At 39.3% G+C, this 27,131-nt stretch overlaps 1 protein-coding gene across 6 annotated transcripts in view; it reads right to left on the bottom strand.

Annotated features, from left to right (window-relative positions):
* Positions 1–26,864, bottom strand: part of BTRC (beta-transducin repeat containing E3 ubiquitin protein ligase) — a 184,054-nt gene extending 157,190 nt beyond the window's left edge. For 2 of the 6 annotated variants that reach the window (XM_049646481.1, XM_049646483.1), the window contains exon 1: positions 26,639–26,864. In XM_049646481.1, the coding sequence (XP_049502438.1) occupies positions 26,639–26,686 (48 nt within the window). In that variant the 5' untranslated portion in view covers positions 26,687–26,864. Of the gene's footprint in view, positions 1–24,356; positions 24,989–26,638 lie in introns of those variants that run through there. The other 4 variants (XM_049646484.1, XM_049646485.1, XM_049646482.1 and 1 more) reach the window with 3 other exon arrangements.
* Between the last annotated feature and the right edge of the window lie 267 nt (positions 26,865–27,131).

Raw genomic sequence — 27,131 nt, 5'->3', positions numbered from 1 at the left:
AATATTCAAGTTTTAACTACAATATATTCCATTCCTCAGTAAGAAAGATAATCTATTCTTTGGTCTTTTCCACCAGGCATCACTCCTTCTAGGTCCTCAGTAGATTTTCACATTAATTGAAAACAAGATCTCACTCTGTCCTAACTGCTTTACATAATTAATTGGGATTGTTAGTCCAAATTCACCAATCCCTAAGCCTTTGAAAAAAGCTATTAGTCAAATCCTACTCTGGCCAAAATATGGTGACTGATTCCCACTCCTACTTCATAAATACATAGTTAAAAAAACACACACAAAACTTACTAATGAGAACTATAATTTACCACCAACTACTCATAAGAAATTATGGCTCTGCTGACTGGCAAGTAATTTGCAAAAGCAGATCAGTTTAGCTGCATAAAATAAATATCCACCTGCACGTACTAGCACTAATCAGGGTGTGAAATTAAACTTTTTATTCGGAAGGAAATAACTGCTTCAAAGCTGTGATTTAGTCTGGGAAGCAAATATTAAGGTCATCCTTTTCTCTCTGATGTTTATAGTATTTCTAACGCGGGAAGCAAGGGAGTTGGGCCAACTGACCAAATTGTGTAAAAGCAAAAATATCTCTATGACATAACAAATATTCTACTTGCTTTACTAATTACACAGACTTAACAGAACCAAATTGCTGGAATGTATGCAGAAATCATTTAAGAACTGAAAGCCCAAACAGATCACTACAGACATCTAATTCAGTCAAAACTAAGGGATCAGTATTTCATTAAGTGAAATAAAGAAAATTCAACAAATACAAATGCCACAGTAAGTTTTTAAATAGCCTATAGCCATTTTCTTTATAACACAGTCAATTCTGGATTAGCCAGGTTAATTAGATCCTATTCGGTAATAGTATTAGCCAATAATAGCCAATAGAAGCCAATTTCCACAATTTTTTCAGCATTTATCAAAATTAACTAATGCAAACTTCAACTTATTCCACTGTTCTATATCCACTATTCTAGAGAAAGCAAACAAGTGGAAGGGAGTCCAAATTTTCACAAGCAAAATCCTGGCTTGAAAGGCCTACAGAAGTCACTATGGCACTCAAACTACAATCCCACAACTAGCATCATCATTTGGAAACTAGAAATGCAAATTTTCAGGCCTCATCCCAGGCCTACTGAATGGAAAATACAACCCCTCCAGGAAATTCTTTTTTGTTTTTTAAGTTTATTTATTTTAAGAGAGACAGAGACAGTGCGAGCAGGGGAGGGGCAGAGAGAGGAAGAATCCCAAGTAGGCTCTGAGCAGTCAGTATGAGTCCACATGAAACCTGTGAGATGTTATTCTTTGGTCTGAGCTGTTATTCTTTGGTCAGTTAACTAACTAAGCCACCCAGGCACCGCCCCCTCCAGGAAATTCTAATACAGCTTTTACTACCACATTGGTAAATCAGGGTTATATAATAACAATACATACCTAATAAGGTGAGAGGGTCAAATGAGTTAATGTACATCAAGTGCCTAAAATCCAGCATGGTACGTACTAAGCTTTGCTGTCATTATGACTGTAGTTATTTTATTATTACTACCTACAACTACCACCACCCAAGGTCAGAGAAATAATCATAGCTTGGGGGGCGCCTGGGTGGCTCAGTCGGTGGACGTCCGACTTCGGCTCAGGTCATGATCTCGCAGTCTGTGAGTTCGAGCCCCGCGTCGGGCTCTGCGCTGACAGCTCAGAGCCTGGAGCCTGTTTCAGATTCTGTGTCTCCCTCGCTCTCTGACCTTCCCTCGTTCATGCTCTCTCTCTGTCTCAAAAATGAATAAATGTTAAAAAAAAAAAATTAAAAAAAAAAAGACTCATAGCTTGGATGTTCATAGTCCTATAGAATTTCCAAAATATTTTTACTATCAATAGCTTCACTTAGTCCTCACAACAGCTCTTTGGAGTAGGAAGAGTATTATTATCTCTGCTTTCCAGATGAGGAAAATGAGACTCAGAAAAGTTATGCAACTTGCCCAATGTTTTATGACTTTTAGAAAGTAGTGTGAGATGGGAACAAGGTCTTGTTTTCACTATAGCACAATGTAAAATTTATATTCTAATCTAAAAAGATTACATGGTATTTCAAAGAAAATACTTAAGACAGGTAGAACTCCCATACTGTCAGTTATAGAGAAAAGAAGTTATCACTAGTCCATTCAGCAAAACAGATGTCACTTCGCAGAGCTTTGATATTTTTCTTAAATACCCTTGAAAACAAGGATCAAAAAATATGAACTCTTATAAAAACGGATTTATTGTATTTTTATAGCTTATTACATACCTTGTAACAATCATTTTGTTAAATGTGAATGTCAGTTTTATTTTCGGTCCCTTTTTTCCTGGCTATTTACAAGCTTTGTAAGAATCGTTCCTTAATTAAGTCTAAACATAGTTTTATATAAATGGATTCCTGGAAATAAAACGTTCAGACTTAAGAAATGATTGTTACAGAGACTGTAACAGGCCGTAAAAAAAGAATGCCACTTTAAACAAAGATTTCTCATTTTAATTAAAAAGATAATCATCAGAACATTCCTATACTTAACAGAACCATTTAAAGAAGCTTCTTTGGGAAAAAAAATATGTAGCATCTTATGCAGCCTTCCATGTATAATTTATAATATATTTAAATCAAAGTCTCAGTTGATCCTATAGTATGAATTCTTATATACTATGCCTACATTTTAATAACACATTGAAAGTGAAGCGGGTCCAAATGAAATAAACATCAGGGCACCTGGGTACCTGAGGTCTTGATTTCATGGTCTGTGAATTCGAGCCCCACGCCAGGCTCTGAGCTGTCAGCTCAGAGCCTAGAACTGCTTTGGATTCTCTGTGTCTCCCTCTCTCTCTGCCCCTCCCTTGCTTGAGCTCTCTCTCTCTCTCAAAACTAAATAAACATTAAAAAATAAATAAACAAACATCATTTCTAATTCTTTTTAACATGAACATTTTCAAAAGATTGTGAATATTTTTCCATAAAATATTGGTAAGACACATTTAAGAATACTTAAGAAATACTTTTTAACATGACCACATATGAACATAACAAGGATCATATAGTTTATTGACGCAATCACTACGTGTCAGCTACAGGTGTCAGGTAAAGGGACTATATTCAGAACACTACCATATAATCAAAGATGACACCTACCTGAATAAAGAACTCTATTCTCAAACTCTGATAAAAAATAAAGTGACCATTCTGATTTTCAAAGTGCCAAACCTGGATATGATTGGAGGGTGTGAAAAACCTTTACAAGTATGATTTAACAAGCAGGATTCTTTTCAATGAATTCATTTGGATAATTTTAAATTGTCCGTTTTTACCTCAAATCTCATAAAATTTGTAATCTTAGGCAAGAGTCCAAGAGAGAGTGAAGCAGATCTTATAAGCTGCCATTATAATTAACTGCAATTTGAAAAACAGATGAATCAATGTTCTACTTAAGTCACCTTTTCTAAATTACACTAGAGTCACTACTTGACAGTCTATCTCTGTAGCAATATATTACTGGAAACTGCTTCAAAGTGGACTATATTTTCCCAGGGAAATAAGTTATAATCAGGAAGCTATCTCCTGAGGACTTGGTAACAAAGAAAGTACTCACATGCCTGACAACATCAAAACAAAGAGTCAATAACTATAAACATCTACAGTCATTAAAAATAAGGAAATTACATTCCAGCTTCATGAACTAGGATAACATACCGATGATGAGCAAGTATTTGTCCAAAGTGGAAAAAAAAAAACATAACTCTTCCATATTTACTCATTAAACAAATTTGACCTCAAGCTAATAACCAACTAAAATAAACACTAAACGTTTAATTAGCAAACATTTGGTTCGCTTCTCATAATACAAACTGCTGCCTGGGATGATTTATAAGGAAGGGAAAAGAAGCAGGAGAGGGTCAAATATTACTACTCACAGGAATATCCTCCTTTCCTTTATCTTTATCTAAATTATATCCCTAAATAAGCAAGTTATTCAAAATCATACCACTGACCTATGCTACCAGTAATAGATCAGTTTATGTTGATCATGATGACCACAAGTGTTTCTCATTTATTTTGCTTTAAGAAATTATAGGATGACCAGATATATTTTTCATTTGCTTATCTCCTCAGTTTATTAAAACCCACCAAGTGTGCTATGTAAGACCAAAGGTCACCAGAAACAAACTTCTCTCATTCTCACTGTCACAAAGGCTTACTTGAGACTTTATAGACATGTTTCAGAGTGCCCCACTCTTAATTAAGAACCACGAACATTTATTAGTACAAACTCCTTTTTAAAATATTCACAGAGTATCTTTCATAGAATGTTAAATTTAAGGCATATTCTGATGAGCATTCCTCTGATTCTTCTGATGATGACTATCTCTTGTGTTTGATCCCAACAGATAAAGTCATCAAGAACTGAGGCATTCATTAGAAAAATACAAATTAAAACCACAGTAAGATATTACTATATACATATTCAAATGGCTACAATAAAAAATAGAGACAATCCCAAGGGCAACTAAGGATGCAGAGCAACCAGAACTTTCATACACTGCTGTGGGAATGCAAAATGGTACAGCCAGAGATGAAATAGGGGAAGTGGATTAAAAGGTACAATCTTCCAGTTACAAAATAAATAAGACAGGAATGCCTGGGTGGCTCAGTTGGTTAAGCATCTGACTCTGGATTTCAGCTCAGGTTATGATCCTGTGGATTGTGAGATTGAGACCGCCATCGGGCTCTGCACTAATAGCACAGGGCCTGTTTATGGTTCTCTCTCCCCCTCCCCCCTTCGTGCTTTTTCTCTCTCTCTCAAAATAAATACATAAACTTAAAATTTTAAATAATAAATAAGGCAAAGGGATGTAATGTACAGTATAGGAAATATAGTCACTAATACTGGAACAACTTTATATCGTGATAGACTGCAATCAGATTTATTGTGGTGACCACACTAAGTAATTTTACATTTACATTTACACTAAGTAAATTTACATAATTTATGTAAATGTCAAATCACTACATTGTACACCTGAAACTAATACAATATTGTACGTCGATTATTCTTCAATTTAAAAAAATGGTACAGTCACTCTTGGAAACTGGCAGTTTCTTATAAATTTAAACATGTGTTTACCATACAACCCAGCAATTCCCCTCCTGGGTATTTACCCTACAGGAAAAAAAAAACCTTATATTCACACAAAACTATACATAAGTATATATAGCAGCTCTATTTAAAGTCACCAAAAACCAGAAACAACCCATATATCCTTCAACAGGTGAATGGATAGACAAAATGTGGTAAAACCCATACAATGGATTACTAAACAATAAAAAGGAATGGAATATTGATATATGCAACGACTTGCATGAATCTATCTCAAGGGCATTGTGCTCAGTGAAAGAAGCCAATGGCAAAAGATCACATACTCTACGATTCCATTTACATGACATTCTCAAAAAGATAAAACTAAAATGAGAGAGAAAGTTCACAGTTCCTAAAAGTTAGAGATGGGGTGGGGGGAACATAGTACATGGGAGTTTTGGGGAAGAGTGATGGGACTGTTTTGTATATTGACTGCGGTGGTAGTTACATAAATCTACACATGTGTTAAAATTCTGAGACCTATACACAAAAAAACCTCAATTTTACTGGATGTTAATAAAAATTCTTTTTTAAAGAACTAAGACCAAAAATTTGCACACAGCAGCATGAATAAATATATGCTCAAGCAGTAAAATGGAATAGTGGTAGAATGCCTATTCAATAAACCTTGAAAGTCTGTGTGAATTATTTTGTGTTAGAATTTTGTTCTAAAAGTATCATCGCCACTATATCCTTATGGCCTAGAAAGCACTGTCACATTTACCTCATTTAATTGTATCAGATTATATCTTCCTTCCTCTATTTGAAAGATGCTGTGGCAGATGGTGATGACGATCCAAGAGATGGGAGAGAAAAAGACCTTTTTAGACAGAATTTCTCACTACCTAGAGAGCCTGTGGCTATGTGCCTGTCACTTGAGGTCAGCCTGAGGTCCTTGCTCAAAAGCATTCCAGTCTAGGTAATTGTACCAGAGACTAATCTTTCATCATAAATTTCTCTACCATTTAAGTATGCCTTTTAAGCAATACTTCAGTGATTCCTCAAAATTCTTCCCTTGCTCTTTAACATTACTTCTACTTAAGAGCAATATGAAACAACTGGGGAGGTATTCTGTTGTTATTTACTTTCACACATGTGATAGGTTCCTAAAATACTAACAATAAAAGTAACATCAGAACTATTCACAACAATTTCATAAGCACCAACAGGGACTACTATTTTGTACTGTGAGGTAATTTTAACATACCTAGAGTGTCCACATTTTGGGATGTTGCTATTGTTCTTCTACTAGATGTACCTCTTCTTTTTTTTTAAGTTTATTTATATTTATTTTGAGAGAGAAAGAGCACGAGCAGGGAAGGGGCAGAGAGAGGGAGAGAGAGAATCCCAAGCAGGCTCTGTGCTGTCAGCGCAGAGCCCAACATGGTGCTTGAAACTTGAATCATGAGATCATGACCTGAGCCAAAACCAAGAGTCAGACACTCTTGACTGAGCCACCCGGGTGCCCCTCTGCTAGATATACCTCTTATAAATGGCCTATCTTGCTTATTTTTCTGCCCCTCATAGCTCACCAATTTCTCTAGCTGCAAACAGCCCCCAGAAGTAAATTCTTTTTAGAAATCTAATCCGTTGGAATTCAGATTCCAAGCCTCTGCCATGAGGTTTGTGTCATTCTGCCTTCACTCTTTTTTCCCCAGCTTTATTGACATATAATTGGCATACAAAAGTATGCAGGTTTAAGGGGTATAATACATTGATTTAATACACTTTCATACTATATTACAAAATGATTACCACCTGCCTTCACTTTTGATTCCAGTTAACTCAGTTCCTTCCTGCTATGTTCTCCACGTACAAGGCTTCACCTTTTACTTTGGTTCTAGCCACAATACTCCCCCACTCCCTCTTTGTTGGTAGACTGGCCAGAACACAGTGGACTAGACTTTTGTCAAACATGATCTGAGAAATATCTGTATCAGAAACACTGGGGGGTGCCTGGATGGGTCAGTCGATTAACCATCTGGCTCAGGTCATGATCTCATGGTTCATGAATTCGAGCCACACATGGGGCTCTGCGCAGACAGCGTGGAGCCTGCTTCAGATCTCTGTCTCCCTCTCTCTGCCCCTATCCTGCTTTCATGTGCTCGCTAGCTCGCTCTCTCTCTTTCTCTTTCTCTGTCTCTCAAAAATAAAATAGGGGCGCCTGGGTGGCTTAGTCGGTTAAGCATCCAACTTCAGCTCAGATCACGATCTCGTGGTCCGTGGGTTCGAGCCCTGTGTCAAGCTCTGCGCTGACGGCTCAGAGTCTAGAGCCTGCTTCAGATTGAGTCTGCCTCTCTCTCCACACCCCCCTACCCCCACTTACACTCTGTCTCTCTCTCTCTCTCAAAAAAAAATAAACATTAAAAAAAATTAAAAATACATAAATAAAATAAAATAAACATTAAAAAAAAGTAACACTGTTAAATATGCAGATTCTTGAGACCTACTAAATTAAGTGGAGGGAGAAAAGCACAGAATCTGCACTACAATTTAACACACTCTCCAAATAATTCTTATGCATGGTAAAGTGTAGGACTATTGTAGCAGGCACTAATGAGTACTGGTTGAATGAATAAATGAATTGAATGATGAATTCTTTAGTTCCTTGCTGGGTATTCCAGTTTGACTTTTGATCCCCAACTTTAATCAGGGTCCTTGCTACCTGTTTTCAGTACATACTGATGCTGTCTATCTGGATCTCCTCAGAATATCTGCACCCAGACTTCTTGTCACTGTTCTCGCCCTGAAAAAATATCCTGCCCTTGCGAAACTTGAGTTGCCAACAGATGCCATGTTCCATCTACCTAGCTAAATTTCCTCTCCTTAACTCCTAGCCACATCCACGCACTTGGCCTACCTCAGCTAGCATGGAAAGCCTTTGTAGCTTTGAGCATCCTTATCTGGCTGATCTTGATAAAACTGTGTCACAGCACAAGACAGTGATCATGAAATTACTCAAAAGCCAAATATAGTGTTTAGATGAATCTTGATCTTTCTATCACATAGGAATTTGAGGTGAGTGGTCCAGAGAACTTCAATTTGGCTCACTCTCTATGCGGATAAATCTTTCTCTTTTAACTTGTTATTATGATACTTTTATATACACAGAAAAGTATGGAATAGCATATAATGGATTCCCTTCACTCAGCTTTCCACCTTCCAAATCCCAAGGCAAATCCCAAATATACCATTATGCCCATTTTTTATTTTTTTAAATGTTTTTATTTATTTTTGAGAGAGAGATACAGATAGACAGAGAATGAGTGGGGGAGAGGGGCAGAGAGATTGGGAGACACAAATCCAAAGCAGGCTCCAGGCTGTGAGCTGTCAGCACAGAGCCCGACGCGGGTTTCAAATTCATAAACCATGAGATCATGACCTGAGCTGAAGCCAGACACTTAACCAACTGACTGAGCCACCCAGGCGCCCCATGCCCATTTTTATCTATGTGAATATATTTTAAATTTAGTCTCCTTGTTAGAATTAGGGACTATCTCAACATCTTTACCCGCCAAATACTCATTTTCCCATATCTATTGCTATGGAAAACTTCCCTTTAACTGACCCCAAACATGCCTGACACCTTTTTTTACTCTTTTCTCTTTTTATTTATTTCTCCTATCCTACTCCAGGCAAACCTTATTCATTCTATCTCGAGAATATTCCTTAAGTGTCTTTCGTTCTTTCCATACTTACTGTCCTGGCTCAAGCCCATATGGCTTCTTACCTGGACTATTATATAACCTCTAAGTGACCTCTCTGCCTCTGTCTATTCCCTCCTCCCAAGTCCAATCTACTCTAAGTGAAACTGCTACAGTGGTCTTTAACCTTTGTTGTTATTGCCCTCAGTGGGAATCAGGTTCAGATGTAAATTATAGACCTTTCAGAAAAAAAGTATTTGCATGTGTTTATATCTTGAATGGGGGCCATGGACTTCAGATTAAAAAACCTTTGCACTATCAGCAACAAGTGGAAAATTAAATTTTAAAAATAGCATCTTAAAAAAAAAGCATCTAAAAATAACAAATACCTAGGAATAAACCTAACAAAAAATGTACAAAGACCTCTACATAGAGAAATTAAAGACCTAAATAAATGGAAAGATGTACCATTTTCATGGATTGTAAAATTCAACAGTGTTACAATCTCAATTCTCCCCAAAGGTTATATAGAGATTCAATGCAATAAAAATCATACCAGCATGTTTGTGGACGTTAACAAGCTGATTCCAAATATATATATGGAAATGCAAAAAGCCAAGAATAGCCAGTACAATCGGGGGGGGGGGGGGGGGGGTGTGTGGAGGAACTGAAGGGCATATACTATCAGATATCAAGAAGTGATATAAAAATACAGTAATTAAGAAAGTATGATATTGGCACAAGAATAACAGAACAATGGAACAGAACAGAGAGTCCTAGAAACAAGCTATACAGACAGGTGGTATATGGCAAAAGTGACCCTGCAATGCAACATAGAAAGAATAATCTTTTCAATAAATGACATCGGATCAACTGGATTAAAAAACAAACTGAATTCTGTCCTCTACCTCACACCAAACATTAATTAATTAATTAATTCCAGATGGACTATAGATCTAAATGTAAAAGGTGGGGTACCTGGGTGGCTCAGGTGGTTAAGCGTCCAACTTAGTTCAGGTCATTATTGCATGGTTCACAAGTTCGAGCCCTGCTCTGGGCTCTGTGCTGACAGCTCAGAGCTTGGAGCCTGCTTCAGATTCTATGTCTCCCTGTCTCTCTGCCCCTCCTCCACTCTCACTGTCTCAGTCTCTCAAAAATGAATAAACATTTCAAAAGAAAGAAAGGAAGGAAGAAAGGAAGGAAGGAAGGAAGGAAGGAAGGAAGAAAGAAAGAAAAAGAAAGGAAGAAAGAAAAAGGTAAAACAATAAAGCCTTTCAGGGTCTTAAAGACATTATCTCTTTTTTTAATTAATTTTATTTTAAATAATCTCTACACCCACACAGGGCTCGAACTCATGACCAAGATCAAGAATTGCATGCTCTTCTGAGCCAGCCAGACACCCCCTTAAAAAGACTATCTCTAGACTCATGTTCATAGCATTATTCACAATAGCCAAAAGGTGGAAGGATCCCAAGCATCTGGCAAGAGATCAATGGATAAACAAAATATGATGTTTATATACGATGGAATATTAGTCAGCCTTAAAAAACGGAAGGAGGGGGGCGCCTGGGTGGCGCAGTCGGTTAAGCGTCCGACTTCAGCCAGGTCACGATCTCGCGGTCTGTGAGTTCGAGCCCCGCGTCAGGCTCTGGGCTGATGGCTCGGAGCCTGGAGCCTGTTTCCGATTCTGTGTCTCCCTCTCTCTCTGCCCCTCCCCCGTTCATGCTCTGTCTCTCTCTGTCCCAAAAATAAATAAAAAACGTTGAAAAAAAAAAAAATTTAAAAAACGGAAGGAGGAGCACCTGGCTGGCTCAGTTGGTTAAGCATCCGACTCTTGGTTTTGGCTCAGGTCATGATCTCTCAGTTTGAGTTCCAGTCCCACATCGGGCTCTGTGATGGTGGCATGGAGCCTGCTTGGAATTCTGTCTCCTTCTCTCTCTCTGCTCCCCCACCTGCTCACTCTCTGTCTCTCTCAAAAGTAAATAAACATTAAAAAAAAAAAAAAAAAAAAAAGGAAGGAAATTCTGACATATGCTGCAACATGGATGAACCTTGAGGACATCCTGCTAAAAAAAAATAAGACATTTACCAAGAAACAAATACTATAGGATACCACTTATATGAGGTATCTAAAGTAGCCAATTTCATAGAAACAAAGTAGAATGGTGGTTGCCAAGGGCTGAGGGAAGGGGGAAATGGAGAATTGTTGTTAAATGGGTATACAGTTTGTTTTGCAAGATTTAAAAAAAAAAAAAAAAAAAGCATCCAGTTTAGTCAGGGCCAAGCACAATATATGTCTACACAAGATGGGGTGGTGGGATCAGCACTGATCTACTGTAGGAAGTCAGAGTGCTAGCAGGATAAAGAGGATGTACATACAGGAATATGGCAGCCTTGGCAGCCCTGCATGGAGTGCTGGAATCCAGATGGACTGAGAAGAGCAACCTACTGCAGGGTATCAGAGACTGAAGTGAGAAAGATGTTCAAACAGGGAGTAGAGGCAGCAGCCTGATATGGGATTTTGGAGCCTTAGTAAGGTGAGGATGCCATCCATGTGGTAGATGTCAGGAACAGCAGCAAGAGGAGAAACTGGTCACATATAGGGAAATTGACTGGTAAAATACATTGAGGATAATGAAAACCAACTTACTGTCAGAAAAGGGAATTAAGGAAATTACTGAATGAAACCTATTACAGTGTTAGACTAGAACTGGACATATCAAAGTGAACTCATGGTTTGAAATAAATATGTAGATAGAGTTAAAATAGTGATATAAATGCAGGTGTGCATGTTTACACATACATATATACCCTACCTCTGTCCAGTGAGAGGACCTGGGAGCAGCGAGACCCCAATAGCAATGAGTACATCTAACACCCATATCTTGACTTCTAAAGATCATTCTCTACTAAAAGAAACCAAGGTTACTGGGAGAAATCACTGATTCCAGGGCTGAGGGAAAAAATACAAGATGAGCCTTTTTAAATATAATAATACCTTCTTATACCAGAAAGAAAGAAAATGCTTAAAGAATGATGGGAATACATCAAAAAGACAAAGGAAGCAGCTTGAAAGCACTGTCATAAGCTAAACAGGGAACAGCTTAAGCATCAAAATAAATGACAGCACTGAGGGGCGCCTGGGTGGCTCAGTCGGCTGGGTGTGTGACTTCGGCTCAGGTAATGATCTCATGGTTTATGCATTGGGCTTGCTGCTGTCTGTGCAGAGCCCAGTTCGGATCCTCTATCCCCCTTTCTCTCTACCCCTCCCCTGCTCACTCGCTCTCTCTCTCTCAAAAATGAGTAAACATCTAGGGCACCTGAGTGGCTTAGTCAGTTAAACATCTGACATTGACTCAGGTCATGATCTCGCAGTTCTCGCAGTTGAGTTTGAGCCCCATGTCAGGCTCTCTGCCGACAGATCAGAGCCTGGAGCCTGCTTCGGGTTTTGTGTCTCCCTCTCTCTCTGCCCCTCCCCTACTCTCTCAAAAATAAATAAACATTAAAAAAACATTTTAATGAATAAACATTTAAAAAATAAATATAGTATCCAAAATCTATAAAGAACTTAAACTCAACACCCAAAAAAACAAATAACCCGGTGAAGAAATGGGCAAAAGACACGAACAGGCACTTTTCCAAAGAAGATATCCAGATGGCCAACAGACCCATGAAAAAATGGTCAACATCACTCATCATCAGGGAAATACAAATCAAAACCACAATGAGATACCACCTCACACCGTCAGAATGGCTAACATTAACAACAATCGATGGTGAGGATGCAGATAAAGAGGAACCCTTTTGCACTGCTGGTAGGAATGCAAACTGATACAGCCTCTCTGGAAAACAGTATGGAGGTTCCTCAAAAAATTAAAAATAGAACTACCCTGCGACCCAGCAGTTGCACTACTAGGTATTTATCCAAAGGATACAGGTGTGCTGTTTTGAAGGGGCACATGCACCCCAATGTTTACAGCAGTGCTATCAACAATAGCCAAAGTATGGCAAGAGCCCAAATGTCCATCAACAGATGAATGGATAAAGAAGATGTGGTATATATATACAATATAGTACTCAGCAATCAAAAAGAATGAAATCTTACCATTTGCAACAACATGGATGGAACTAGAGTGAGGGTATTACGCTAAACAAAATTGGTCAGTCACAGAAAGACAAGTATCATATGACTTCACTCATATGTAGAATTTAAGATACAAAACAGATGAACATAAGGGAAGGGAAGCAAAAATAATATAAAAACAGGGAGGGGGACAAAATGTAAGAGACTCTTAAATATAGAGGACAAATTGAGGGTTGCTGGAGAGGTTGTGGGTGGGAGGATGGGCTAAATGGGCAAGGGGCATTAAGGAGAACACTTGTTGGGATAAGCAATGGGTATTATATGTAGGGGATGAATCACTGGATTACTCCTGAAATCATTATACTATATGCTAACTAACTTGGATGTAAATTTTAAAAAAATAAAAATAAAAATAAAAATAGATAAAAATAAATGACAGTAATGGACTATAGCCCATCAAATAAAACAGGGTTTCATAAGCCCATTCTGTTACAAATAAATGGACTGAAAATCTGATGAAAAAAATAGGATAGTTACCTAGTTCCAAAGTCTCTTTCTATAAAATATTTACTACAACTAGACACAAGGCTGAAGGCAAGGGAAAGAAAAGCAAACAGGTCTATTGGGACTTCATCAAGATAAAAAGCTTCTGCACAGTGAAGGAAAGAATCAAGAAAACTAAAAGGAAACTGATGGAATGGGCTAAGATAATCGCAAATGACATATCAGATAAAGGGTTAGTATCCAAAATCTATACAGAACTTATCAAACTTAACACCCAAAAAAACAAATATGGGCAGGGGGCGCCTGGGTGGCTCAGTCGGTTAAGCGGCCGACTTCAGCTCAGGTCACGATCTCGTGGTCCGTGAGTTCGAGCCCCGCGTCGGGCTCTGGGCTGATGGCTCAGAGCCTGGAGCCAGCTTCCAATTCTGTGTCTCCCTCTCTCTCTGCCCCTCCCCCGTTCATGCTCTGTCTCTCTCTGTCTCAAAAATAAATAAAACGTTAAAAAAAAAATTTTTTTTAATAAATTAATTAATTAATTAAAAAAACAAATATGGGCAGAAGACATGAATAGACACTTTTCAAAGACGACATCCAGATGGCTAAAAGACACGTGAAAAGATGCTCAACATCACTCATCATCAGGGAAATACAAATCAAAACCACAATGAGATACCACCTCACACCTGTCAGAATGGCTAAAATTAACAACCCAAGAAACAACAGGTGTTGGTGAGGATGTGGAGAAAGGGGATCCCTCTTGCACTGTTGTGGGAATGCAAACTGGTGCAGCCACACTGGAAAACAGTATGGAGGTTCCTCAAGAAACTAAAAATAGAACTATTCCTTTTTTTTTTTTTTTTAACGTTTATTTATTTTTGAGACAGAGAGAGACAGAGCATGAATGGGGGAGGGGCAGAGAGAGGGAGACACAGAATCTGAAACAGGCTCCAGGCTCTGAGCTGTCAGCACAGAGCCTGACGCGGGGCTTGAACTCACGGACCGTGAGATCGTGACCTGAGCCGAAGTCGGCCGCTTAACCGACTGAGCCACCCAGGCGCCCCTAGAACTATTCCTATGATGCAGCAATTGCACTATTATTTACCCAAAGGATACAAAAATGCTGATTCAAAGGGGCACAGGCACCCCAATGTTTATAGCGGCATTGTCAACAATAGTCAAACTATGGAAAGAGTCCAAATATCCATTGACTGATGAATGGATAAAGAAGATGTGGTATAGGGGAGCCTGGGTGGCTCAGTCAGTTGAGCGTCCGACTTCAGCTCAGGTCATGATCTCACAGTTTGTGAGTTTGGGCCCCGCATTGGGCTCTGTGCTGACAGCTCAGAGCCTGGAGCCTGCTTCAGATTCTGTGTCTCCCTCTCTCTCTGCCCCTCCCCTACTGGCACTCTGTCTCTCTCTGCCTTCAAAAAATAAAGTAATAAAAAAAAAAAAAAAGAAAAAAAATATTTACTACAAAAGAAAAAAATTTTTAAAAGAAGAAACTGGCAGATGCCACCTTAATGAAGTAAACAAAATGATAAGACAAATAAAAATCATGTGTCACCCGATAGGAGGCAATGAGTAAAACAGAGCATAACTTTTGTGGGATTTCTGCCAAAAATACATAACCTGGATCCAATCATGAGGAAAAATCAGATAAACCCAAATTGAGGGAGCATTCCACAAAATAACTAGCCTATCATGTTCAAAAGTGCCATAGTTATGAGAGTCAAAGAAAGACTAATTAACTGTTGTACACTGAAGGAGACTAAAGAGACATGACAACTAAATTCAATGTGTGATTCTAGATTCGATCGTTTTTGCTATAAAGAACATTACTGGAACAGGTAGCAAAGTTTGAATGGGGTCTGAGAGTTAGATCTGTAATTATACCCTATAAATTTCTGAATGGTTTTATTATAGTTATGTAACATGTCCTTATTTGTAAAAAATACACACGAAAGCATTTAGTGATGTGACAACTTACACTCAAATGATTCAGGAAAAAATTTCATTTGTTTCATTTGAAACTCTTCTGTAATTCTGAGATTGATTCAAAATAAAATGTTGACAGAAAGAGAAAGGACTGCACTGGTAGTTATCAAACACTAAAGATAAAGATACTGATATTATGCATGTATGTATATATGCATGTTTATCAACATATACACCCCAATTAGGGTAACTACCTTTTTTTTTTTTAATGCTTATTTTTGAGAGAGAGAGACAGAGACAGAGTGCAAGTGGGGGAGGAACAGAGAGAGAGACAGAGGCACAGGATCTGAAATAGGCTCTAGGCTCTGAACTGTCAGCACAGAGCCCGATGCAGGGCTCGAACTCACAAGCCATGAGTGAGATCATGACTTGAGCCAAAGTGAGACGCTTAATGGACTAAGCCACCCAGACACTCCAAGGGTAACCATCTTCTCTTGAGAAAGAGTGTATTAGTTTTCTGTGTCTGCTGTAACAAATTACCACATACTTAGTGGCTTAAAACAACATCAATTTATTATTTTACAGTTCTGTAGTTCAGAAGTCTGAAATGGGTCTCACTGAGCCAAAATCAAGGGGTCAATGGGAATATGTTCTGTTCCGGAGGCTCTAGCTTGTCCTTAACAGCTTCTAGAGGCTGCTTACATTCCTTAGCTCATGCCTCTCCTCTCCCATCCTCAAAGCCAGCAACAGTAGATTGAGTTCTCACATGGCATCACTCTGACCTCTTCTTCTGCCTTCCTCTTACACATTTGGGGTCCCTTGTGATTAATACTGGGACCAACATGAACAATCCAGGATAATCTCCCTATCTTAAAGTCAACTGATTAGCAACCTTAATTCCATCAGTCACCTTAATTCCCATGTAATTTAACATATTCACAGGTTTTTGGAATTGGGGAATGGGGGGGGGTGTTTATTCTGCTTACCCTAAAGAGTTTCCTTTATCCTGAGATTATATCCTTGCTATTTGTGGCATTTCTTTCTTTTATAAAATGATGGTGTTGTGATGATTCTTTTTTTTTTTTTTTAAGTTTATTTATTTTGAGAGAGACACAGAGACAGAGAATCCCAAGCAGGCTCCACACTGTCAACATGGAGCCCAACACAGGGCTCGTGAGATCATGACCTAAGCCAAAATCAAGAGTAGGAGGCTTAACCAACTGAGCCACGCAAGTGCCCCATTATGATTGTTTTTACAGTACTGGTATGTAGAGGAAAAAAAAAAACTTGCTAATCCCGTGAATCCTATGTAGTACAAAATCCTAGGTAGTACACAAAATCTTGTGACATTTTTTATTGATCCCTCAAATGAAAGTCTGAAAACAAACATTCTGTTCATACAAAGATACCATATCCTTGACAAAAGATTTGTATTTTTCAGAATATAAGGAACAAATCAATTTAAAAAAAAATGACCAAGGCTTGAATAGACACTTTACAAAAGAGTATATTTAAAGAGCCAATAAACCTAAAAAGGTGCTTGATTACAGTAGTCCCTAAGGAAATGCAAATTAAAGCACTGAGATAGTACCATTCATCTACTAGTATGGTTAAAATGAAAAAGACAGACAACAAGTGAGTGTTACAAGACCATGAAGCAACTGGAATTCTCATACGCTGCTGTTCGAAGTGTGAAATGGAAAAGAATTTCATCGTAGTTATGAAAGCTAAACATTTTCATAGTCTATGACCCAGCAATCCCACTCCTAGATATATACTCGACAAAGATATGTACATAGGTTCAAGAAAAGACATGTATAAGATTATTCATAACAGCACAATTCACAATAGTCAAAAATTGGAAATAACCCAAATGTACATCAACAGTAGAATGGCTAAAAATACGAAGTATAGTCACACATTGGAATACTACACAGCAATAAGAATGAACACGCTACACCTAACAAAAACACCTGAATGAATCGTCTTACAAACAATGTGGGACAAAAGAAGCCAGACACTTAGAATATATACTGGAATGATTCCATTTATATGAGGTTAAATACAAATAAAGGTAAAACTAATCTTTAGATATTAGATAATGCTTACACAGAAGTGATCACTGAGGTGCCTGGGTGACTCTTGATTTCGGCTCAGGTCATGATCTCATGGTTTGTGAGTTCAAGCTCCTCAGTAGGCTCTGCACTGTCAGCGCACTTGGGATTCTCTCTCTCTCTCCCTCTCTCTTCACCTTCCCTTCTCACTCTCTCTCAAAATAAATAAACTTAAGAAAGAGAGAGAGGGAAAGAAAGAAAGAGAGAGAAAGAGAGAGAGAGAGAGAGAGAGAGAGAAAGAAAGAAAGAAAAGAAAGAAAGAAAGAAAGAAAGAAAAAGAAAGAAAGAAAGAAAGAAAGAAAGAAAGAAAGAAAGAAAGAAAGAAAGAAAGAAAGAAAAACAAGTGATCAGGGCACCCAGGTGGCTCAGTTGGTTAAGCGTCTGACTTCCGCTCAGGTAGGTCACGATCTCGTGGTTTGTGAGTTAGAGGCCCTCATTGGGCTCTCTGCTGTAAGCACAGAGCCCACTTCAGATCCTCTGTCTCCCTCTCTCTCTGTGCCCCTCCCCTGCCTGCGCTATTTGTCTCTCTCAAAAATAGATAAACAAAAAAAATGTTTTAAGTGATCAGGGTAAAAACTGAATGAGCTATTTATGATTTATGTGCTTTTTTATATAATTACTTCTCGAAAAAGCTTACACAGACACATACACAAAGTACACTAGAATATTATTTTTCAATATAATTCAATCCAAACTCCCCAGTACTATTTCTTTTCTTTCTTGTCTGCTATGCACCTATGTTCAAGTCGTATCTATCTACTCAACCTGTGCCTGCCCATCTCCTGATTTTCTAACCTTTACCCAAACTACTCCCTCCTCTTCCTGGAATTACCCACCTCAAAAACAAGTCTATCAAAACCTATCTATTCTACAAGATCCAATATGAAGCTACCTTCTCCCACAAAGTCCGAAGATCTCTCCAGTTAAAACTGATTTCCCCTCCGTTAACTTCTGTAACACTCTGTGCCCCTATTTTGGCACTTACTGGTGTGCCTTAAGAGGTATTTATAAATGCCTATCTTCTCAAAAGACTGTGAAGTTCTAGAGGAGACAGAAGTTTTATTTAATTTTGTTATCTTCATCCCCTCCTGCCCCCGTAACCACCTCCCTCCATATGTAACACAATGCTTTGCAACTCAGTTTATGTTCACATTTTTATCAAATCACATTGCATGCCAACTATCATGGCTTCGTTTTCAGCTGTCAACCCACTGAATATGCCAAGTATTATTTAAAAGGAAAACACAGTGCTCCAGCACAATTTAGGAACACACAGTCCTAAATTCCCAATGAAAATCTTGGATACATAGGAGTTTAACAGTATAAATTATCAATTAATACATAATACATGGCAATTTACAATTTAAAATGAACTGAGAAGGAGAAAAAAAGAGAACGTTTTTAGGAAGGTAAAACTAATAACAGCCCATTTTCCAATTAAGAAAATGAGCTTGGCTACACTGCAGTCCATGATCAAGTGCAGGTCTTAATTTGAGGCACTTGTTTTATAAGTATATGCACTCAGTATACTAAACTTAAATTTCTTATTAAAAACAATACACATTCGCTGTAGAATCTAGAAAACATTAAAGAATGCAAAGAAAATCACCCAAGTAATGCTTTTGTGTGTATGTTTACTAGTACATTTTCAGATGTCACTAAATATTTTGAAATATTTGAAATAATCCAATAATTCACAAACAACCACATTAACAATTTAGTGCTAATGTGTTAGTTCCCAAGTACAAGGATTTGTGCATCTGAGCAGCAAAAGTATTATCCACATGCTATAATACCTGGAGGTCTATTTCTATGACTTTTCAGTGAAAGCCTGAAATTCCCCCAGACATCTGAAAATACCACTACCATATCTCTGCAGCCTCAAGTTTAGGTGCAGAGAAGGGATTTAAGAGCTCTAACCCGGCTACCAAGGGAGTTGTTAAAGCATTATGTATGACCTTGATTCAAATTCTGTTACAGTTCAAATTCTGTTACAAATGCCACTGGAATGACATCAACTTTATCCTCCCTAAGGATTGAAGAATAGCTTGTAATAGTGATGAATTTTTCAGGGCATATCTGTGGATTAAAGTCAAGATTCTAACTATTTCTTAAATTTTTTTTTAATGTTTATTTATTTTTGAGACAGAGAGAGACAGAGCACGAATGGGGGAGGGTCAGAGAGAGAGGGAGACACAGAATCCGAAGCAGGCTCCAGGCTCCGAGCTGTCAGCACAGAGCCAGACACAGGGCTCGAACTCACGGACCGTGAGATCATGACCTGAGCCAAAGTCAGAAGCTCAACCGACTGAGCCACCCAGGCGCCCCTCTAACTATTTCTTTATGCCCTTTTTTAATTGTACATAACATTATGCAAAGGCACCTGTTATATTAAATAGTGATTCTGAAAGTATCCAACCAGAAAGTGTCGTTCAGTAACCAAAGTGAGAAAGTGCTAGTCAGGACAGCATAACAATGAAGAGCAGAAAGAAAGCACAATAGCTGTCATAGTAAACATTTTATCACTCTTCTATAAATCAAATGAACTAGAGTACAGACTATTGTTATTGAAGTGCATTATTGGGCAAGTTTCTCCCTCCCCCATGCCTTCTATGGGCAGAGTATATTTTCCTGCCCTTTGACTCTGGGCTTGCCCATGTGACTTGCTTTGGTTAATGGAATACTGGCAGGTGTGATACAACCGATGACTGAAAGGTACTTGAATAATTGGGCTTGCTCTCTTGTGCCTTTGCTGTAGCAATGAGAAGAGCTTTGCCTGAGAAGTCACCATTTCTTTAGTCTGAGCCCCAGAATATCATATGTTAACAGTCCTCAGTGAGCAGCAATGTCCAGAGTCACCCAGCTAAGCCCAGCCTATACTATCCAATACTCAGCAAATCCACATATTCATGAGAATAAATGTCTACATTGTGTGTGATGGTATTTTGTGGGTTTTATTACTCAGCAACAGCTAACTGATACAGTAATGCTGTGACTAAACTATAAAGTCTTACTCCACTTCCTCAGTAATTCAAATGATTAGAAAATCTATACATAAGTCTGGACAGTAACTCTTCCACTCCAGCTATCATGTGACTAGCAAAGAAATATGCCATTATATTCCACTGTTTCTCTGCTCTTCAAAGATTAAAAATAGTGTAAGTCAGGGTTGAGTCAGACTGCATGGATTTGATGTCAGGCTCCTTGCTAGCAGAGTGACTTTGTACAAGTTACTTAACCTCTCTGGAATGAGTCTTCTTATCTGAAAATGGAAATAGTACTGAATCTATTATTGGGAGGATTAAATGAAATAATATCTATAAAGAATTTAGGGACATAGGGCTGGCTCAGTCAGAAGAGCATGTGACTCTTGATCTTAAGGTGGTGATTTCGAGCCCATTGGCACAGAGATTAAAATAAACTTAAAAAAAAAAATTTAGAACAGCACATAGTAAACAATAAGTAAATGATAGTTGTTAGCTATTCATGGCTAACTATATTTTTAAAAACACACAAAATTAAAAAAACACAACTTGCCCACTTCTACTGTGGTTACCTCATTACTGACAGAGTCAAGTCAGGTAAGATCATAGCTTGGGAATAAGAAGGCAAGTATATCCTGGGGCACCTGAGTGGCTCAGTCAGTTGAGTGTCCGACTTCAGCTCAGGTCATGATCTCACGGTTCGTGGGTTTCAGCCCTGCGTTAGGATCTGTGCTGATGGCTCAGAACCTGGAGACTGCTTTGGATTATGTCTCTCCCTCTCTGCCCCTCCCCTGCTCACATTCTGTCTCTCCCTCTCTCTCAAAAATAAATAAACATCAAAAAAAAATTTTTTTTAATATTGCTAGAAAGTAAATGGTATTTTAAAACACTTCAATAATGGGGCGCCTGGGTGGCGCAGTCGGTTAAGCGTCCGACTTCAGCCAGGTCACGATCTCGTGGTCCGTGAGTTCAAGCCCCGCGTCAGGCTCTGGGCTGATGGCTCAGAGCCTGGAGCCTGTTTCCGATTCTGTGTCTCCCTCTCTCTCTGCCCCTCCCCCGTTCATGCTCTGTCTCTCTCTCTGTCCCAAAAAAAAATAAATAAAAAATGTTGAAAAAAAAAATTAAAAAAAAAAAAAAAACTTCAATAGCACAAAGATTTCCTTTTTCTTTCCTCGTTTTAATTGTGATGCCATTTACCATAAAATAATCTTTTCTATACATGATCAAGATCTTCTATATATATCCCATCTTCCTTTAGCAATGGAAAAAAATTCTCATCTGCTTCCTCTTTCAGGATTTAAACACTATATAAATAATATACAATAATAAGTGCTCTCTTTTTTAAGTTTACTTATTTTGAGAGAGAGGGTGCATGCAAGAGGGGGAATGGCAGAGAGAGAGGGAGGAAGAGAATCCCAAGCAGGCTCCGCACCATCAGTGCAGAACGGGACACGGGGTTCTCACGAGATCATGACCTGAGCCAAAATCCAGAGTGGAAGGCTTAACTGACTGAGCCTTCCAGGCACCCTATCAGAAATTTTTTATTGCTAAATTAGAAAATGAACTTTAAAAAGAGACCACTTATTATCTGGGGCATCTGGGTGGCTCAGGCAGTTAAGCCTCCAACTCTGGATACCTGCTCAGGTCATGATCTCATAGTTCATGATATCAAGACCCCCTGATGGCATGGAGCCTATTTGAGATTCTCTCCCTCTCTCTCTCTCTCTCAAAATAAATAAACTTAAAAAAAATTTTTTTTTTCTGACAATCTTTCAAAACAAAAATTTCACTTTACAACTAATAATTCACATCTGGGCCACCTCAGTGGCTCAGTCCATTAAGTGACAAGCTCTTCACTTCAGCTCAGGTCATGATCTCACAGAGTTCGTGAGTTCTAGCCCTGCCTCTGGCTCTGCACTGACAGAGCATAGCCTACTTAAAATTCTCTCTCTCCGTCTCACTGCCCCTCCCCCATGCTCTCTCTCTCTAAATAAACTTAAAAAAATAATTCACTTCCAGTAATACATTATGTACATCACAAACATGAACTTAAAAAATTAGCACAAAGAATTACCACTAATTCGTAATTTCATACCCTAATACCTATATGAGTATCCAAAAAAAGAAACTGAAGGCTAATTTAAATTGAAAACAAGTAAAAGATACACAGAAACTCCAACAACTAAACTAAGAACTAGTTTCAAATGTTCACCCAACCTGCTGGTAATCAAACTCACTGACTTAAGGAAAAGCCCATCACAGTGAAAAATCTGAGTATTTTGAAATGCAATTTCTTGCTTTTAGATACATATGCTTCTCAAGCAAATAAGAAGTTACTGAATCACAAGCAAATAAGAAGTTACTGAATCATATAATTCACCCAGTATTATCTCTGCAGTAATGTTATCAAGGCAAGGCATGCAGGAGATCATGTCAGTTCCTTAAGAAGTTAACCTCAAAAAAGATGCTTCCAAAGCAAACCTAGTGTTTTTATTCACAAATTTGGCTGATCCCATTTGTATTTTTAGCTTGAACATCCAACTAGAATAGCATCCCTGGTAGCCAGTCTCAAAAGGGCATGGCCCCCAGCAATTTCCCTGTTTTCGCACCTCATTCTTCTTGTCTCCAGGCAGAGATTATTTCCCCTCCCTCTGACTCTGGGCTGGCCTTGACTATCTTTGACCAAGAGTGACATTCTCAGACTTCCAATCCAAGGACTTAAAAGAACTGGCTGATTGCCTTCTACTTCCTATCTCTTAAAATGTTCCTTCTTAGAATCCAGGCACCATGCTTAACTAAATCCAAAGACCACGCGGAGAAAGTAGGCCCACATAAAGTAGGACTGAAGGCCTTCAGGGCTAACTGAACTCTCAGGCAATGGTCAGCCATGTGAGTGTGGCCATTCTGAACATTCCAGCTATCCTGGCGCTCCAGCCAACACCACGTGAAACAGAAAACCCATCATCAACCACAAATTTGAGAGAAATAATAAGTTGGTTTTTTAAGCTACTAAGTTGTGGGGTGGTCTGTTACCACAAATTATCTTTTATACTGTTTAACTTAGCTATCAATTCTATAAAAAATATTTTATATGCCCCAAAATTATTTCATCCAAGTTCAAATGTTTCCCCAGATCTAATATTCTGGGACTCATTTATCCTGTCCATTTTTTTAAAATAAACTTCAAATCCAGCCCTCAACTCATCTTTCCATCCACTGTGTGTATTTTTTTAATATCTCATAAAATGGTGCCTACATTCCCTCAATCATTTTCATTTCTCTTCTCAGACCCTCTTCCAGTTCCCATTTACCTATTCTGAATTATAATTTTGTCGACCAAGTATTAAGAAGGTACTTGAGGACCTGCTAAAGCTGAATGAGATATTAGCATACAGGTTATTCAATGTATACTACTGCTTTAATGTCATTTGTTTCTGAAAGTTAAACATTCTGCTTAAACTATTTTTTGACAAGTATCCAAGGGTAAACTTTAAATCTAGACTACGTGTAAATTATGGCCAACTCTGAATTAGCAGTCTTGTTAATAAGACTTTACTGTAAAATTCCTAATCGAAGCACTACGTTAATGTTGTAATAAGCAAAAATCATGAAAGAGAGTATTTCATGTTGGCATATTAAATAAATTTTACATTTTCTTAAACCATGGAAATCAGGGCATCTGTATAAAATTGCCATTCACAATTCGCAATTGAGGGAAGGAATAAGACCAGAACAATCCAAAAACTATATAAAAATTTCAATTTGATTAAAAGGATCATTCTTCCCTGTGGATTGTGCACTAATGACTTGGTACAAGCACAAATAAAAGTTCTTCCTATCTCAAAACTGAGTAAAGAGACGTGTTTTAGCAGGGTAAATGGGACCAAAGGCAAGTTGTGACTTACTCAGATTCATAATAAGACTGTGACTGGGCTGAAAAATACGAAATTTCTAACTCTCCATTCTCTGCTTCGGTTATTTAGGTGTCATTCTTGGTGACGCTCTTCCAGTTGGTCTTTTCTCAAACAGCAGCAGCCAAAATAGCAGGCAAGGTCAAAAATGAAAGTAACTAAAATTAAAGAAAAAATTGGCTTCTCCATATGAAAACTGACTCAATATTTAATAATGTGTGGTGCCCTAAAAGCTGCAAACTACTACATGGCCATCTCCGGATCCACTTTAACTCAATCGGGAGACCATTATCGAAACATTAACTCACTGGTACAAAGCAAAAATCAAGCAGTTGCGAATGTTCCTAGGCTGAGGTCTAATGAAGAGTAAAGAAGATGATCTCATAATGTCTCTTTATGATCTATAAATCACATTATTCCCTAAATCTGACACAAGTGTCAAGATCAGGACAGCCAACCTCTAAGTAGGAAAACAAAAATAAGCATCTACCAATTTTCTAACTAAAATCTAGAAGCTGACATACAGGTTATTAAGCACAGAGATTAATATAAAGTAAAATAGAAAGCAACTTCCTGTTATTTCTAAAATCCAAAAAATTTTAATATTTTAGAATTTCAACATTGGCAGAAACTCAAGAACCTTCCCTCAGGCCTAATGGCATTTTGTTAATGATACACTTGAACTTTAGGTAGGTGATTTTGAAAGCACTAAAGTTTTAGTAAATTTGACCAGTCTCTGAAAAAGTATTCTTATAAATGGGGCAGTTTAAAGCCTAATTTCAATTAGAATAGTGTCCAGGTTTATTTAGATTTGCTTTGGTATTTCAGGCAGAAACAAAATAACTATCAAAGAAATGAGATTTGGAATGAGAGGTTACAATTACTTCTGAAAAAGGACTCCACCGCAAATAAGATCAGTATCCCTAAGGCCATCTGTTAAGATAGCAATCTATGCATTCCATCATTCTTTAGCAGTAACCACGAAGTCTGGTTTTACACCTAGGATATACAAGAAGCATCAGATTAAAAGCATCAAATATCAGCCTATACAAATTTGCCAAACAAGCACAGCAAAAGAAAAGCATGATACAAAGTTAAAGAACTAGGCTCCAAAGGATTTAAATACACCCAACACATTCCAATCCAAGTTCATACAGCGCTTCAACCTAAAACTGATAAGTAAACACCAATTCTGACATCTATTCCACTAATTACATCTCCTCTTTATCTCCTGAATTTCTCCACTGATCTCATCACTTCTTAGGAGCCCTGCGATTGTAATCTCCATGGCCTTTCCTTCCCCAGAAAGTGATACCGCACCAGGCCCCCATGTTTTACTGTCTTTACAATTAAGCACTACGGTTTATTTTACTCTGTTAGATACTAATTTCCCCCCAATCTCCTGTACCTGTTTTCCTGACAGGCCAATCTCTTGTGTTTTATCACCTCATCCTAGCTACAATAATTAGCCTCTCCTTTCAAAATAGAGTATGTATCCCTTTTTGTGACATTTGTAATTCTGACTCACCATCAACACCCCCTTCCTGTCCTATAGACTATCACCACAACCCTAGGTCTCCATCCCTAGCCCTCGTCCTCGTGAGGATGGCCTCTTCCTTTCCAGAGTTTGTCAACACCAGTCTGGCCAAGCTGGGATTGTACCCTGAAGGCAAAGGCTATCTCCCCTCCCCGCACCACCACCACCCCCACCCACCTTCTACAAAACAAGTCTCCCACCTGCCCTGGCTTTCTCTCCTCCACCCTTAGATCGATCTGCATCCCGTCATGCCCGTTCCCCCCATGCCCCCCGCCCCGTAGCTCTCCTTCCACTATCCCTCGCTCCCCTTCCCCACTCCTGAACGAACCTCCTCTCCAGGGCCTTACCCGAAACCCTGACACCGAGAAGGCCCTGCCAGCAGCCTCACGGCGTATCTCCTCCGGGCTTCCTCGGCTCTTCAGTAACTGTCCCCACGCCCCTTTCCCTCCAGGGCCCCGCGCGCCTCCCAGAGCCCCCTCCCTGATTAAGCTCCCGCTGTCACTTGGCCTCTCATCCACAAGATGGCGGAGCTGTTGCCCCCACCCCCGGGTCCTCTCCGCAACCCCCTCCCGCCTCCCTGGAGCTCTCCCGTCCCGTCCCTTCAGCTGCCCCCGCCGCGGGCCTCGGCCCAGGGTCCTGCTGCCCCCTCCTCCCGCAGACGGGCGGCCCAGGCCCGAGCCTCAGCGACGCCGCCAACGCCACCGCCTCCACAGTACCCCGGCCTGCGCCTTCTCCTCACCATAAACTTGAGCGCTTTTTCCTGCAGGACCGCCTCGGCTGGGTCCATAATCGCCGGGGGCCACTGGGTCTGCACTCCGCCGGGGCCGCCCCCTTGGTGCCAGGCCGCAGCCAACGCAGCTCCCGGATCCGCCTCCTCTTCCTTCCCCCGCCCTCTCTTACCTCTCAGGCTCCGGCAGGGGGCCAACGAGGACCCACTGTTCCGTGCACATGCGTGAGCCCACTGGCTCACGGGATTTGTAGTGCTGGAGTTTCCCGCGGCAAAAAGTGAGGCCTAGTCGCGAACCGCAACTCCCGCGGTTCACTGCGGCACGGTCGCGGCGGCCAAAAGGCAAATCTAGACAACTCGCCATCAAGTAGAGAAAATCGGCTGATGGGAATCGTAGTTTACAGCCTCTACGGATGGGAAAGGGGAGGGGGCACGGGTGTCTCCGTGGTTACCGAGCGACGCCAGTGGCGGCTCGCCTGGCATTTGATATCAAGATGGCGACAAT

The sequence above is a fragment of the Panthera uncia genome, chromosome D2, assembly GCF_023721935.1.
Source record: "Panthera uncia isolate 11264 chromosome D2, Puncia_PCG_1.0, whole genome shotgun sequence".
NCBI lineage: Eukaryota > Metazoa > Chordata > Mammalia > Carnivora > Felidae > Panthera > Panthera uncia.
The sequence above is the reverse complement of the archived record's forward strand: the minus strand, read 5'-3'. Positions and strand labels throughout refer to the sequence as shown.